The sequence below is a fragment of the Euleptes europaea genome, chromosome 9 (genome assembly GCF_029931775.1).
Source record: "Euleptes europaea isolate rEulEur1 chromosome 9, rEulEur1.hap1, whole genome shotgun sequence".
Classification (NCBI taxonomy): Eukaryota; Metazoa; Chordata; class Lepidosauria; order Squamata; family Sphaerodactylidae; genus Euleptes; species Euleptes europaea.
Window position 1 is genome coordinate 38,848,184 of NC_079320.1, and position 15,826 is coordinate 38,864,009.

General features: G+C 43.9%; 1 protein-coding gene across 1 annotated transcript; it reads left to right on the forward strand.

The window, feature by feature from the left end:
• The first annotated feature begins 9,857 nt into the window (after positions 1-9,857).
• On the forward strand, positions 9,858-14,698 carry LOC130482329 (40S ribosomal protein S28-like). The gene is made up of 2 exons (XM_056855039.1): positions 9,858-10,019; positions 14,606-14,698. Exons 1-2 carry the CDS (start codon positions 9,858-9,860, stop codon positions 14,696-14,698), a joined length of 255 nt encoding a protein of 84 aa, XP_056711017.1.
• The last annotated feature ends 1,128 nt before the right edge of the window (positions 14,699-15,826 follow it).

Sequence of the window (15,826 nt, forward strand, 5' to 3'; positions counted from 1 at the left end):
GGCCCGGCCCGGCAGGGGACCGCGGCCCCGGCGGCGGCTCCGGGGGCCCCCGAGCCCGCTCGGAAGACGCCCTCCCGCCGCCGAGCCCACTCGCAGCCCCCGAGCCGCTCCGGCGAAGTCGCTTAGGGCTCCCGTCGGCCTCCGCCCGGCCAGCCGGCCTCGCTGGGTCGCAGCCCGCGGCTTGGGACGGAGCCCCGGGCTGTCCTCCCGCCGCGGCGACTCTCCCGGGCGGGGGCGGGCTGGCCTCTGCCCGGAGAGGCGCCTCTTCTCGCCGCTCTGCCGCCGACTCGGCGGGCTGCAGGGCCGGCGGCCGTCTAAAAACGCCGCGCAACTTCAGGGCAACTCGGACAAAAGCGCTCGCCCGCCTGCACGTGTGAAAGCGCTCCCAGCCAATCCGCTGGCTTCCAAATCAAAGGGCCGTGAAGTCATACGGGAGAGGGAGGGACGGAGGGGGGGAGGGACAGCGCCTCCCCCTTACGTCGGCTTTCCGCGAGCGGGTCCTCCCCGAGCGGAGGCGAATGGCCGAGGAGCAACTTGAAAGCAACTTCTTGTTCTCCTTTGTCAGGACGGTTTCAGTTGGGCTGGCAGGGTTTTTTTTGGGGGGGGGGGGAGGCGTGTCTCGTTTTAACGAGAGTTTTCAACAACCCGTCCCCCACCCCACCCCCTCGTCTGTACTTCGAGGGCCACTGGTGCATGGGAGGTTTTGCCGCTCTCGAGATGCACCTTTTCCCCGTCCGGATTCTCCAAACTCAACAACAAGCCCCCCGTGCAGAGTTTTGAGAACTCGGTCCGGGGAAAAGGTGCATCTCGAGACCGGCAAAACCTCCCATGCATCAGTGGCCAATGCTTCATTAACCAAAACGGGTCGTTTGAATAAGTTTGCTTGGTTGAAAGAGTTCAACCCCCCCCCCCCTTTTAAAAAGAGATTTGGTCCCTCTCTTTCTTTTGAAGGCTATACACAGCTTTTAGTTTCTAACAACCGATCCCCCCCATACCCCCACCCTTTTGCATTATTTCTTCCCCCCTTCGTATTAACGTCAGGAAAATGCTTGGTTAGCCTCCTCTTTCCGTTGGCTTCTGATGAAAGTATAGATAGCACTTGGCACAGCTTGGGCTGCATTTGCTTTCTATGTGCTTTCTTTTCTTTTGCTACAGTTCTTCAGAAGCTCCCTTTCATCTTTGTTTTAAAAGCCAAGTGCGGAAAAGTCAGATCTCAGTGATCTTAATGGATCTTCTTGAATTCCTATGACTGAAGCATACACTGAAACACAAAACCACCATCACCGAAGCTCACAGAAGCATAAGAAGAGCCTGCTGGAGAAGACCGGTGGTCCATCTAATCCAGCATCCTGATTCCATACAGCAGCCACCCATTTGCCCTGGAGGGTAAACAGGGCACAGTGGCTGAGGATGTCCACTGATGCTGTCTCCCAACAGGGGTTTTCAGAGGGCTGCTGTGTTCTGGACATGGGAGTGCCCTTTAGTCACCATGGTACTAAGTATATCCACATAGACCACACCATATACCTCATGGATTAGATCTCCTGACTGCTAGGCATTAGCACACATGAACATATGAAGCTGCCTTATACTGAATACTGAACCTTGGTCCATCAAAGTCCATATTGTCTACTCAGACTGGCAGCGGCTCTCCCTGGTCTCAGGCAGAGGTCTTTCACATCACCTACTTGCCTGGTCCTTTTAACTGGAGATGCCGAGGATTGAACCTGGGACCTTCTGCATGCCAAGCAGATGTTCTGCCACTGAGCCACTACCCCTCCCCTACTGATGTGTAAGCACCGTCTGGATTTTTGGTTTTAAGTTGTTTAATTTTGGGATATCATAGGTTTTAATTTGTAACTCTTCATTATTATGATATTGTTTCAGCTGGAATATTGCTGGATTTGAGCTGTCCTGAGCTCGACCTTGGTCGGGAAAGGGTGGGATAAAAATCCAATTAAATAAATAAACAAATTCATGGAGCCACCATGGTCCAAAAAATGCATTTAAAATCATGGATACTCATGAACCCTCATTATTTTAAACTGGAGTCCTCCAAACTCAGCATCAAATCACATATCACAGCCACATGTACAGAGTGCACCACACAAACCCACACAGATAAATGGATCCCCTATTTTGTGGTGCCGCTGTGCTATAAAAAGCATAGATCTAAGGTAGTGGTTCCCAAACTTTTTGAGTCATGGAGCACTTTTCAGGAGAGAAATTTTTCACGGAGCACTAATTTTCACCTAGCACCTATAGTACTAAATCGAATGACAGTAGTATTTTTCTTTCCAGTCTCTTCACAGAGCACTAGGAGATGTTTCACAGAGTACCAAGTGCTCCGTGGAGCACTGTTTGGGAACCGCTGATCTAAGGCATGGATCCTCATGATTTTTACATGGAATCTCCTCAGATCCACCATCAAATCACTCATCAAAGCGATGTCTACAAACTGCACCACTGACAACATGCAACTAGAACTGTGTGGTGCAGCCATGGCGTTAAAAATATGGACCCCACCAAAATCCATTGTAAATTCACATGTCTCATCAATACCCATAGACTCAACTAGGGATGCTCAAACTCCTAAGCTTTGGATTGCCTTGTAATTACCTCGTGCGAATGTGTCACCAATTTATCAAGGATTGGATTGACGGATTGGTAAGTCATTCCCCAGAGTCTGCTGCAGGGGAGGTGGCTCAGCAACAGCATTTATACACAGTTTTCAGGCATGCATGTTGTCTCTTACATCCCAATGTCACTACTGCACAGACATAATTATTTTCTCTGTAACCATGTTTAAATCTATCTTCTCAAATGAATTAGTTTTAAAGTAGATTCTGCCTTTTGTTGTTCTCATTAATGAATTCTCAAGATAGCAAGCCATTATGGTTTGGTTGCTTGCAACTTGGCTGTTTTGCAAAGGAGCTCAGCATAGAGGACAGGGCTACCCATGGCTACTAGTCAAAATGAATACTAGTCATGATGCATACCTATTATCTCCAAGATCAGAGGAACATGCCTATTACATTTAGGTGCTGTTGAACACAGTCAGGATGCTGCTGCAGTTGTCTTGTTTGTGGGCTTCCTAGAGGCACCTAGCTAGCCACTGTGTGAACCGACTGCTGGACTTGATGGGCCTTGGTCTGATCCAGCATGGCTTTTCTTATGATCTTATGAGGTTAGAGTTCCCCATTACCCCAGAAATGGGTTTAGAAGTAAGAACAAGGTTTTAGTATGGTCTCTGCAAGTAGAATGAGGCTGGGTCCTTCATCTGAATAGACCTGCTTGAAAGTTTTGGGAGGCCAAAATACCCCTGGAAAGATCCCTCCCCCTCCCAGCCACAGCCACATCTTCTTTTGTTGGAAGAAGGGGACAGTATACAACCCTCCAACAACCCACCCAGTTAGCCTTCTCTTGCTGTTTTATACTTTCCTTCTCTACACATAATACTAATTCATTTTGCTAAGAAAAGCTGAATACTTTAGATCTATACATTTTTCTGCCATCAAGTCACAGCTGACTTAGGGTGACCCCATGGAGTTTTCAAGGCAAGAGACAATCAGAGGTGGTTTGCCCTTGCCTGCCTCTGCACAGCAACCCTGGTATTCCTTGTGGTCTCCCATCCAAATACTAACCAGGGCTGACCCTGCCTAGCTTCTGAGATCTGGATGAGATTGGATTGGACTAGGCTGGGCTATCCAGGTCATGGCACACTAATGTGAGAACAATTCCCAAGAAAACCATGAGAGTGAGTCTAATGTGGCCTCTGCAAGTACAATGAGGATACAATACTGCTTCCTGGGAGTAAACTAACTGAACAAAAGGTGACTTACATCTGAGCTTCAAGGTGGTCTGGGAGGCCAAAACAGCCCTGGAAAGGGACTAATTCAAATCCCAGGGACAGTCATTCAAGTATGGGGGCTTTCATTCCAGACCTTGCGGGCTGACAGTGCAGTTCTAAACTCGTTTATTTAGAAAACGTTCCATAAAATAGCAGTATAAAAGAGCAAGATTATGATTATGAATTCTGTGGCTCACGAAAGCTCATAACCGCCCAGAAATTTTGTTAGTCTTTAAGGTGCTCCTGGACTCTTGCTCTTTTCTACTCCCATTTTATTCAATGAGGCTTAATCCTAGGAAAGATGATTGCAGCTCATTCTGTTTTCAGGCATTGTGTTTGACACATTCCCTTGGTTTCTGTGATCCATTCCTTGTTTTATTTGTACCTTTGCAGTGGAGGGGGCAGGTCAAGTTTTTAACTGCTGGCCAGTGGCCAGTTCACAAGGAGATCGGGCTGTTTGCCTACTAATGAACTGATCCCAAGATCTGGCCACCATATTTGCTAGATTTCAATTATGGTAAATTCACTTGGCACACCTATTCATGACCAGTATCCCTTGACTGAACAACAAATCACTGGATCCCCTGCAACACCTTGGTGCAAAGACATAGATGCTCTGATCCTCATAGATCCTCAAAATTTTTACATAGCAGCCATATCCACAGAGTGAACCACAGAAAATACAGATTCACTTCTTTGTGGTGATGCCATGATGCAAAATAGGGATGAAAAGCGTGCATCCTCCTGGATTCTCATGATTTGTACATGGACTCTCCAAAATCTACCGTCAAAGCACACATTGCTTAGCTCATGTACTGGAGTGAGCAGCTGAGATTTATAGAGCCTGCTAATCCCTCTGGGTACTAATGAACCCTGTCTCTTGCCTGTGTTTTGGCTCACACAGCAGGAAGTCAGTGGGTGGAGACAATGTTGCTGCTGGCCTTTGGCTCCTAATCAGTAAAAAACATAGATGGCCCCAAAATGTTTTATTTGGTTTCATTTATGGACATTTATGAGATATGTCATTTTACATTGGATTTGTGGTGTCCATATAAAAATCATGAAGATCCATAAGCAGTCATGCCTTTGAATCATTTTTTAAAATGCTGTGGTGGTGCTATGAAATGGTGAATATGTGACTTTTAAAGTGTGGTCTACGGGCACTGATATTGTCTTTGGACTGACAGTGTTTTTTGGAGGAATGAGTGTGAAAATAATGATGATCTGTGCCTTGGATCTGTTTTCACCCCGCACTACAAAGCACTGGCTTTATGATTTTTAGGGTGCAGTATATGGACATGGAGTTGATCTGTGATTTGATGGTGGATTTGCAGTGGATGTGTTCAGTGTAAAAACTAGAAGATCCACGGGCTTCTAATAAGGTTAGCAGCATGCTCTAGGTCAAATTACTGAGGTATTCTAATAAAGCAGTTTTACGGAGCATCATTCGCTAATGAAAAAGTTCCCATAAAGCAGAATTTAACCTAGTAGGGAACTATCACTCACTGGAGAGATAGGCACTTGGCAGGCTGTGGCATAAATTCAGCCCCCATAGATTTCCAATATCAACTTTAGCATGGTTTCCAGTCCTGAGCTCCCCACCTGCACACACGGCTGCTCTTTCTTTCTCCCGCAGAAGCAAAAACCACATCCAACACATTCTGCCCTTCAAGTATGAACGGCAACAAAAAAAATCTTTGGCATGACTCTCCTCTGCCCTTGTTTCACACTTCAGCTGCTCTCTCTTGTGTGCTTGCATCTTGGCTTATGTGAAGGAGAGAGCAGCTGAGATTTATACGGCGAGAACTCTAGCAGATCCTGCTGTCCACAGTGGGTGCTAATGAACCCTGTCTCTTGCCTGTGTCTTGGCTCACAGGGCGAGGAGTCAGTAGGTGGAGACAATGTGGCTGGGTTTCAACTTTTAATCAACACAAAATGTGGCCAGCCTGCGTTAGAATATCATTTCCAAGCAAGGGATTTATGGAGTGTTCTCACTCCCGTGTATATGTCACATGCTCCAATTAACCATTTCTTATTAAGTCCAAAAACAGGTGCAGGTACAGGGGAAGATCAACCAGAATCATTCATCATCTGGAGAAAGTAGAACTACATATGTGCTCCTCTGAATGTTACACTGTTGGAACAAACGAAGGTGCCTTAATCTGTGTCAGACCATTGATCTACCAAGTTCAGTGTTGTCTGAGTGGTGGTGGCTCTCCAGAGTCTCAAGCAGAGGTCTTTCACATCACCTACTACCTGGCTATTTTAAGATGCTGGTGATGGAGCCTGAGACCTCTTGTATATTAAACAGATGTTCTACCAGTGGGTCATGGCTCCTCCCCTGTGTTCAATCCACCCAAGTGAATGAGGAAGTCAAATGAAAAAGGTAATCACTGTATCTGTGCATTCCTGAGCGGAATGCCTGTGCCGGTGTTTGGAGGCACGGAAATTGTTCCCTTCTTCTTGCAACAGAGAGATCCCATGGATAGAAGAGAAAGAATAACCATACCCCCATTTCATCCTCTCCACTGCTCCCTGACACTCATGGCTATTATTTAGGGTTGCCAACCTACAGGTTGGAGCTTGGAGATCTCCCAGAATTACAACCAATCTCCAGACTTCTAAAATCAGTTTCCCTGAAGAAAATGGCTGCTTTGAATGGTGGATTCCATGGCATTATACTAGAGTTGCCAGGTCCCTCTTCACCACCAGTGGGAGGTTTTTGGGGTAGAACCTGAGGAGGGTGGGATTTGGGGATGTGAAGGACTTTGATGCCATAGAGTCCAATTGCCAAAGCGGCCATTTTCTTCAGGTGAACTGATCTCTATTGGCTGGAGATCAGTTGTAATAGCAGGAGATTTCCAGCTAGTACCTGGAGGTTGGCAACCCTACATTATACTCTAATGAGGTATCTCCCATCCCCAAACCCCACCCTCATTAGCATCCACCCCAAATCTCCAGGAATTACCCAATCCAGAGTTGACAACCCCATATAATATTCCATGTGGGTTCTGTAAGCCCAGGAATAAACTTTGCCAGAGTCTGAAATGGCTGCTGGAGGGAATGAAAGATTGGGGTTCCTCAGCATGTTCATGTGCTGGTCCATACCCATATTCTCGCTACACTTCATTTTCCTTACCTTATTATGGCATTATCCACAAGTATATTTGCTATTCCCATAGCCTTGACATCACTTCCTTTTCATGCATGTGGTTCTCTCCTCATCCCATGACCCCAGTCCTTGCAGCTATGCTTTAGATGTACATAAAGCTCTTAGTTGTTGTCTTTTTCCACTTAAAAAAAAATCCAGCAAAATTCAGCTGAAGTCACTAAGAAATTTCTGATGGCAAAGAAAGAAGCCAGAGAAGTCTCGGTGTGAACTCTCCTTCTTTTTAAGCATTCAAAAGCATTTTAAAAGCCATTGTCTCTCTCTCTTCCCCCGCCCCCAGAAACTAGTGCCGTGTGGCAAATTGTGTATAATAGAAATGCCTATAATGAATGTATTTAGGAGTGGGTCACGCCGATGAACATTCTGCCCCCATGAATAATACTGTTTTACAAGTTTGCAGCCCTTTCAGAGTTTTGATCCTCAAACCCTATAGGCAAACTCGGAAAGCTAACACAAGCAACAGGGACTTTAGAAACCCATAGCCATCTGGCCTAAATCTCTCACAATCCAAGCCAATAATTATATCAATTCAGGCTTTAGTGAACCTCTTCGCAAACACCAAAAGAGCAAAGAAAGGAATTAGCGACCATTCCACACTGGGGTAGAGAGAATTCAAAGATAACCTAATACCATTAGTTCATGAACAGCTTTTCTTGCAGCTCTGGTAAATCTTGCTGAAACATGTTTTTTCCCCCAGAACTCCAAATGCAATTTTTGTTCTGTCCATAATTGGGGATTGTTTTTGAATGTCAATTAAAGGTATTATGTTGTTGGAAATTAAGTTGTCGCCCTTTTAAAGAGCATAAAATGAATAATTCATGGAAAGGGGAAAATGATTTTAGAGCTGAGTGCTGAAATATTTAAAATGGAATGTAAATTAATAGATATCCAAAAGGAACATGTTCTTATGTGTAACAATTCAGCAAATGCAGGGATGGTGCTTAGCGTTGCAGCATTTATTACTCCTGCCTTCACACATCATCCTACTTTACTACTGTCAGCTGTTTCAGTGTTGGAGTTTAGGGCAGATGTTATGCTCCAAGACAGCAAAATGTACTTGTAGAGATCTCTCCAAATGTGGCCTTCAGCTTTGCAAATGTATCAGCCATACAATCATGAAAGGTTCAACCCTGTCTATTCTATGGTTGATGGTAACAGCTGACATCAGTGTGGCAAATGTTTATGGAGCTCCTAGTTCAATCTGAGTTAATATTATGACTGAGGTAGTCAAAAATCATGTTTTGAAAGGAACACATTTGTCACAACCTGAGCTCAAGGAAGAAATGTTGGGTGGGGGGGGGAACTTGAAGGGTTTTTTTAACCTATTTGAAACTTTTATAAAAATAATAGACTTTTGGGGCTATTAGTTGGGTGACCTGCTTACAAAATTGGAGAATTATCTAGCGTTGCTTCCTCCAATTACCAGTGAAAGAGTTTTGTTTGAATGTCCCTTAAACTTTAGTCCACCTTTGACATGATAGGCTTTAGTGACAAAGAAAGGAGAGAGTTCCACATGCAGCCAGCAGTCATGTCTTATGCAAGTGTGTGTGTGTGTAAGGTGCCGTCAAGTCGCAGCCGACTTATGGCGACCCCTTTTTGGGGTTTTCATGGCAAGAGACTAACAGAGGTGGTTTGCCAGTGCCTTCCTCTGCACAGCAACCCTGGTATTCCTTGGTGGTCTCCCATCCATATACTAACCTGGGCTGACCCTGCTTAGCTTCTGAGATCTGACGAGATCAGGCTAGCCTGGGCCATCCAGGTCAGGTTTTATGCAAGGCAGCATCACAAATGATTGTCAGGCACATGAGTGTTCTGCTAACCTCCAGGAGGGTTATCTTGGTTACTTTTACCATAACAGGCTTCCATTTACTACAGAACTCTTCTCCTCAGGAATCTGGATGAAACAAACAAGCTGATTTCAGGAAACATTTCTCACTATGACATTACACTTTTGAAGTTGCCACTATTCCTCACTTTAATCAATGCTGCTGTTCTTCACTAAGAGTAGTTTATATTGGCACAATACACATATTACAGTTTTCCCAGGAGAACTTTTGATCATCCTCTAAAATTGATTCATTTATTTTAAAACTGGGCAACAAAGGGCATCTAAAATCCAGCATGTAAATATATCCATTTTGAGCTACGGACTTAAAAATAAATAAATTAAAAAAAAACAAGTCTTTAGATTATTACTCTCAAAGCAATAGGCTCTGATAAATCAACACTACCAAGCAACAAAATTAAAATTAAAGCCCCCCCTGTCTTTATTTTTAAATATAAATTCGTAACTTGCTTTCCACCTGGTGTACTGCTTTATGCCATATCATGTTATATCATGTCATTCCATGCTCTAGGTACGATATAATTTGACACCTTTATAATAATGTGAAAGACATGACTTGCCAAGTCAGAATTAGTTTTTAAGAGAATAGTTCTCTCATAATGGAGAAAGAAGGAACCAGGTGCTGGTACATGGCAAAGAGTCTCCCTCCTTTGCAGGCAGAAAGTATTAACAAACCTTATGATAGGTAAATGTAGTACGAGCTCTTCATGCCTAGAGGACAATCACATAAACAGAAGAATGAGCCAGTGGGGTATAAAAGGAAATCAGGGAGATCTATGTTTGATTAGTATGGGATATCTAAGTCTGCCTCATATGAAGCTCACTGTGAAGTATTTTTTTCCTCAGTCCAGGGTTGCTCTAAGGATGAAATGAGTAGTAATCTCCCTGGACTGGTTAGTAATAAATATGGAAGATACCTGCATTATTGATATTATCTCATTGCTAATTCCAGACATCTGAAGTCACATATACAGCAGGCAGTCACCTCTGCCATGGACACCGGCCACGTGCAGTCCATCAAACTGTCCCGAGTGACCAAAGTGCTGGACCGGACCATCTTCCAAGGCCAGTGCACCCAGGTCCGAGTAGAATTCATGGATGACACCAGCTGCTCCATCATCCACAATGTAAAAGGCCCAGTCCAGGAAGGAGACGTTACACATGTACATGAAGCTGCCTTATACTGAATCAGACTCTTGGTCCATCAAAGTCAGTATTGTCTGCTCAGACCAGCACTGGCTCTCCAGGGTCTCAGGTAGAGGTCTTTCACATCACCTACTTGCCTGGTCCTTTTAACTGCGGATGTTGGGGATTGAACCTGGGACCTTCTGCATGCCAAGCAGATGCTCTACCACTGAGCCACAGCCCCTCCCCTCCCTGTTCTGACTCCCCTGGAGTTAGAGAGGGAGGCCTGCTGCTTGCACTGATCCAGCCCTGCCTGCTGTATCCCCAACTCCTGTGGCATCTGAATCCTTGAGCACAGCCAGTTTATCATATATCTTGCCTTAGACTGTTCGTTGTTCACATTGTTTTCTAATCCTAATATTATTACATTGTTCGTTGGATGTTTTGTCTTTTGATTGCATTATTTTTACAATTATGTATTCCTCCTTGAGTGTCAGTGAGAAAGATAGGCTATAAATACAGTACACAATCAATCAATCAATCAACAAACAAATAGCCTAGCTATTTTGTCTTCTCATTTTGACTCAGTTCAAGACAATGCAGAATATCAAACACACACATGCGATGAACGTTAATACTTTCTCTCCCCACCCCCGAGTAGTTAGCAATCTGGGTAGTACGAACAAATAATTTACATGGCTCAAATGAGACAAGGCAATGGGAGACCTATGGGAGGGAGAGCCGCAACCCAAACAGGGCCGTATGAAACATGGGAGGTGCTTTTATATGTACACTCCTGCATGATTTGTCCCATTAAAACTATCTCTGGGCAGTCATTTTATTTCTTCTGATCGCTAATAGCAACATGAGGGCAGGAAGCATTTATATAGCCAAAAATGCGCAGAGGCAAAAATGTTCACAGGTACAAGGATTAACCCCCCACACACACATACACACATGCTGTTTGACAATGCAGAGGGAAGGGCTGTGGTTCAGTGGTAGAGCATCTGCTTTGTATGCAGAAGGTCCAACATTCAAACCCTGGCTCCTTCAGTTAAAAGAATCAGGTAGTGAGTGATGTGTAAGACCTCACCTGAGACCCTGGAGAGCCACTGCTAGTCTAAGTAAATGATGCTGATCTCGATGGGCCAAGGTTAGAGTGGTTCCTCAGTGGAACAGGCTTCCTTGGGAGGTGGTAAGCTCTCCTTCCCTGGAGGTTTTTAAGAAGAGGTTAGACGACCATCTTTCAGCAATGCTGAATCTATGACCTTAAGCAGACGATGAGAAGGATGGCATCTTGGCCATCTTCTGGGCATGGAGTAGGGGTCACTGGGGATGTGGGGGGGGTAGTTGTGAATTTCCTGCATTGTGCAGGGCATTGGACTAGATGACCCTGGTGGTCCCTTCCTATTCTATGATTCTAAGGTATGATTCAGTTTAAGCCAGCTGCATGTGTGAAAGCAATCCAAATCAAGACTCCATGGTATTGGTATTTAGCCTAAAAATACTCTGGGATGATCTGTGGTTGCATCAATATGTCTAATTCTCAACTTGGCTCCAGCTGTAGGTACTTAAATCTGGAGACTGGGACCTTGAACAAACAAACCAGATCTTTCTACAAACCATGTAAAACCTTAAGATCCATAGGGGCTATTCTGAATTTTTATTATACAAAAGGAGGGTGGGAAGGGGCCTCAGTTGGATATGTTGGTATAGAGTCCACTTTCTAAAATCAGCCATTTTTTTCAGGAGAACTGATTTTTGTAGTCTGGAGATCAGTTGTACTTCTGGGAGACCTCTGGGCCCCACCTGGAGGTTGTCATTCCATAACAACTTGGACTTTGAGACAGGCTGGAGGGAATCATTTAAATTCCTGTCTTTCTCCTGGGTCTAGTCGTCGCTGGGAGGGGAAACAGAAGCTGCATGTCTGGAAGCAGAACGGAACTCTGTAAGAAGATGCAGCTGTTTTCTTGTGTGTTGAGGTCATGTTATTAGAATGTGGATTTTGATGAGGAAGAACAGACAATAGATTCACATCACATTCCTGACCTTCAAGGGCAAAAGCCCTTAGGAGGCCAGGAAGGGGCTGCGGCAGTGTTCGGGGGGCCCATGCCGGCATCCATGCTACTTAAACCAACATTAGTAGCCCCAGTGTTGGCGTGGAGGCTTGGATGCCGGTCTCCAGATGCTGCCATGGCAACGCCACCCCAGAACACTGGTGGGGCCTTCCGCCGGTGTACCACTGGCATAAAGGCCCACGCCAGTGTTCCAGGGGGCATTCTGGCATCCCAGGAGACGTTCCTGGGGCATTCCAGGGGGAGCAGCTGCTGTTAGCCAGCCTCCTGTCCCCTTTCAGCCCCAGACACCAGCACCAAGAATGGTTTGCTGTGCCTGCTTTTTTGCAGGTGCAGCCTCGTATTCTCTATGGGGCTTTTTGACACATTTTACACAAAAAAAGCCAGTTAAAGGCTTTTTTCGTGCTTTTGGCATGCGGGGAACTTCTTAGGAGGCACCACGGTGCCGCCGCCTCCCTGCCATCCCCACACTCTGAAAGCTCAGGAATGGGCTGTAAGCAACCTTTTTTTTTTTTTTTTTGTAGCAATCCTTTAAAAAAAATTGTTCCAGTCCTCTATGAATACCCAGAACCCACTTTTGGAAAACCTTAGAACAAAGCAAGAAAACAATTGAATGGAATATAGTTGTGCAGAATATGCATATAATTGCACTGTTTGATCTCTCTAGTTCAAACAATAATTGTATTTAGCTATTTTCTGTCCCTTTTCCGACTCCTTTTTTTCTCTGATTACGTTCAAAAGTAGGGTTATGCTTTTCAGCACAGCAATGTATATGTTCAGAAGCAATTATTTTAATCAAAATGGCCGGAATATTTGAAGAGGCACTTGGAACAACAACCCAAAAGTACTGTAGCTAGTTCATAGTCCAGAATGCTTAGTGAAGCAAGCCCTGTTAAGAAAATGTTATGGCCCTCCTTCTTTTCCTATGCTGCCTTATTCCATCAGCCTCAAACATTTAGCAGAAAGCAAAGTTGTGCATGACTGCTATTTTCATCTATTTCCTAGTTTATTTTTTTCCTTATATCAATTTTGTATCCTCACAAATATACTCAATTAGGAGAACTCTAATATATTCCCTTTCCATGGGAATTTTCTAATTATCTGATCTGGCTGAATTATACTCAAGACTGGAGAATGAAAGCAATGTTTATTTTATTGCGCCAGCTGAAAGCGGCTGTGAATCCTCACAAAACCTAAGTGAAACTCAAGATCTACTGTAGCTTCAAGTTATAAAGCCAAGTGATATCCTGGTAACATGAAGCATGGGGGACTGCATGCTCAAATATGCCTTTTATGTCCATCCTTTATGCAAGCTTCATACAAGAAGATTTTTGATTGCCCCACATTCAAGAAGACATTCAGGCCTGGTGGGATTTGACTTGTTATTCCTTTTAGCTTCAGACAGACCACTTCAGTATATTATTCTTTAGTGATTTACATCAGTTTTAAAACTGATTTGCCATATAGCGTGGGGATGTTCGTAAAAAAATACAGAATTTGTTGCACTTTAACCTCCCCGTAAATATCTATACAGAACAGTTACTATTTACAAGCTTACCAAGTAGATATTTAAAATGCATTAGATAAGCAGATCATCAGTAGTCACTGTTGTCTCTGGCAAGGTGAGCACTGCCACACTCCTTTAAACAGACCTTAAGCATCAAAGCTTATATGACTCCATCCTTGAAAAGTGACATTTGGGATATCTGTCATCCACATGTAGGTAAAGATTGAGGTTCTGCACAGAATTTTTGCATTCAAAGAGAAGTGACATTTCAAACAAGCATAGACAGAAGAATGGGTACGTCACAGTGACACTTGAAGTTATCCAGGGATTACTCTTCATCCACAAAAAAGAACAGTGTTACTTATTTGATTTTTCCTAGGGGATCTCTTCATGCCAAGGAGTAGTCACAGTGGGCTGGAAATCTACTGTACATTAATCGTTGCTGAAATATAAAAATTGTGAGACGATATCAAGGCATAACGTATGTGCACATTTGATCTTCATGTCACAGATGGTACCATATCTTAGGGATTTTTTAAAGTGTAAAATATCCCACTTTCCTCCTGATCAATAGAGGTCAAGATGTCTTACATCCAATAAAACCAAACAAAATCCCAATTCACATTAATACAAGTAAAAATATGCAGACCATAACCTCCTCCCACAAGCCATTAAAGCTAGGGTTGCCAACCTCCAGGTGGTTACTTTAAATGTGATAACCTGTACTGAGCCTAGTGAAGTCTGAAGGGAACAAACAGTACAATAGCTCAACTTTTATATCACTAATATACAAAGTGTATACTAGTGATATAAAATTTGAACTATCGTACTGTTTGTTCCCTTCAAACCTCCAGGTGGTAGCTGGAGATCCCCCACTAATACAACTGTATCTCCAGGTGACAGAGATCGGTTCCCCTGGAAAAAATGGCCATGTTGGCAATTGGACTCTATGGCTTTGAAGTCCCTCCCCACTCCAAACCCTGCCCTCCTCAGGCTCCACCCCCAAAATATCCAGGTATTTTCCAACCGGGAGCTGGCAACCCTAATTAAAGCAGAGGGTGAGGCCTTCCTCATGTCCTGTTCCATAGCACAAGAGCAGCCACAGAAAATGTCCAAGCCTGAGTAGAAACAGTCAGTTCTTGCTGATCTGAGTGAAGGTATTACTAATAATCTCTTGTCTGATTATTTGAGCTGCCCTATGAGGGTTGGGATGTACATTCATGTGTGAACTCATCAAAGCCCAAAACATAAATACCCCATACTTTAATACAGGGGGTCTCCAATGTGGTGTCCATGGGCACCGTGTTTTCCACCAACACATTCCCTGGTATCTGCCAAGTGTTTTTTAGAAAATGGGTGGGGCCAGGTGGTGATTTTGCCCAGCGGGGCCTCTGATTGGCCATTGGAGATCAGATAGGCTTCACAGATTTTTAAAAATATGGCTTTGGTAACAGTTGCCACCACAACACTGTATGACAGAAGGTAAGCCATGTATAAGCAACAAAACATTTTAAAACAATCTGTTAATTTAAAAATGGCAAACGTCTCTTGCCATGAAAATCCTATGAGGTCACCATAAGTCAGCTGTGACTTGACGACAAAAAATAATAATAATATTCAGATATATTATTCTGATGCTTGGCTATGTGGCTTAGATATCAAGAAAGTTAGAGAGAAGAAGGAAAATGAGAACAGTGTGGCTCAGAAGATTTGTTGTTTCCTTTATTTAGATAAGCTGTCTTTCTACCCAGTATGCAAGTTATGGTTCTTCAAAGCAGATTACTTATGTGCTGAATTTTCCATTCTTCATATAGGGCAGCCTGATAACTGAAGTTCACATGATATTACTTTTCCTTGCATGCATTTGTAGACTTCATGTAGATTATTGTTTCAATGATGGGGCTCTTTATAATTTGCACATCAACAATGAACGAGTATCTTTTTAAAAGAATTTTAAAGCTATCTTGGGAGCCTTTTCTACACTGAGAAACATTGGGCATACGTATTTCAAATAAATACATAACACAGGCCTATGATTCAAAAGTGCATTTTTTGAGCAGATCAGTGGAATGTGTGTGTCATTCACAAGTTACAACGTTGCACTGACCACCTTAAGAATGATGGGGCACCTTTCTTTTAATATGATTGGGGCCATGTAGGCTTCTTTTGCCCATGGTGCATTTGCCATCTGAAGTGGTCATCCTGGTCCCATCTCATTCGTTCACCTAGAACAGTGTATGTGTGTTTGTGTGCA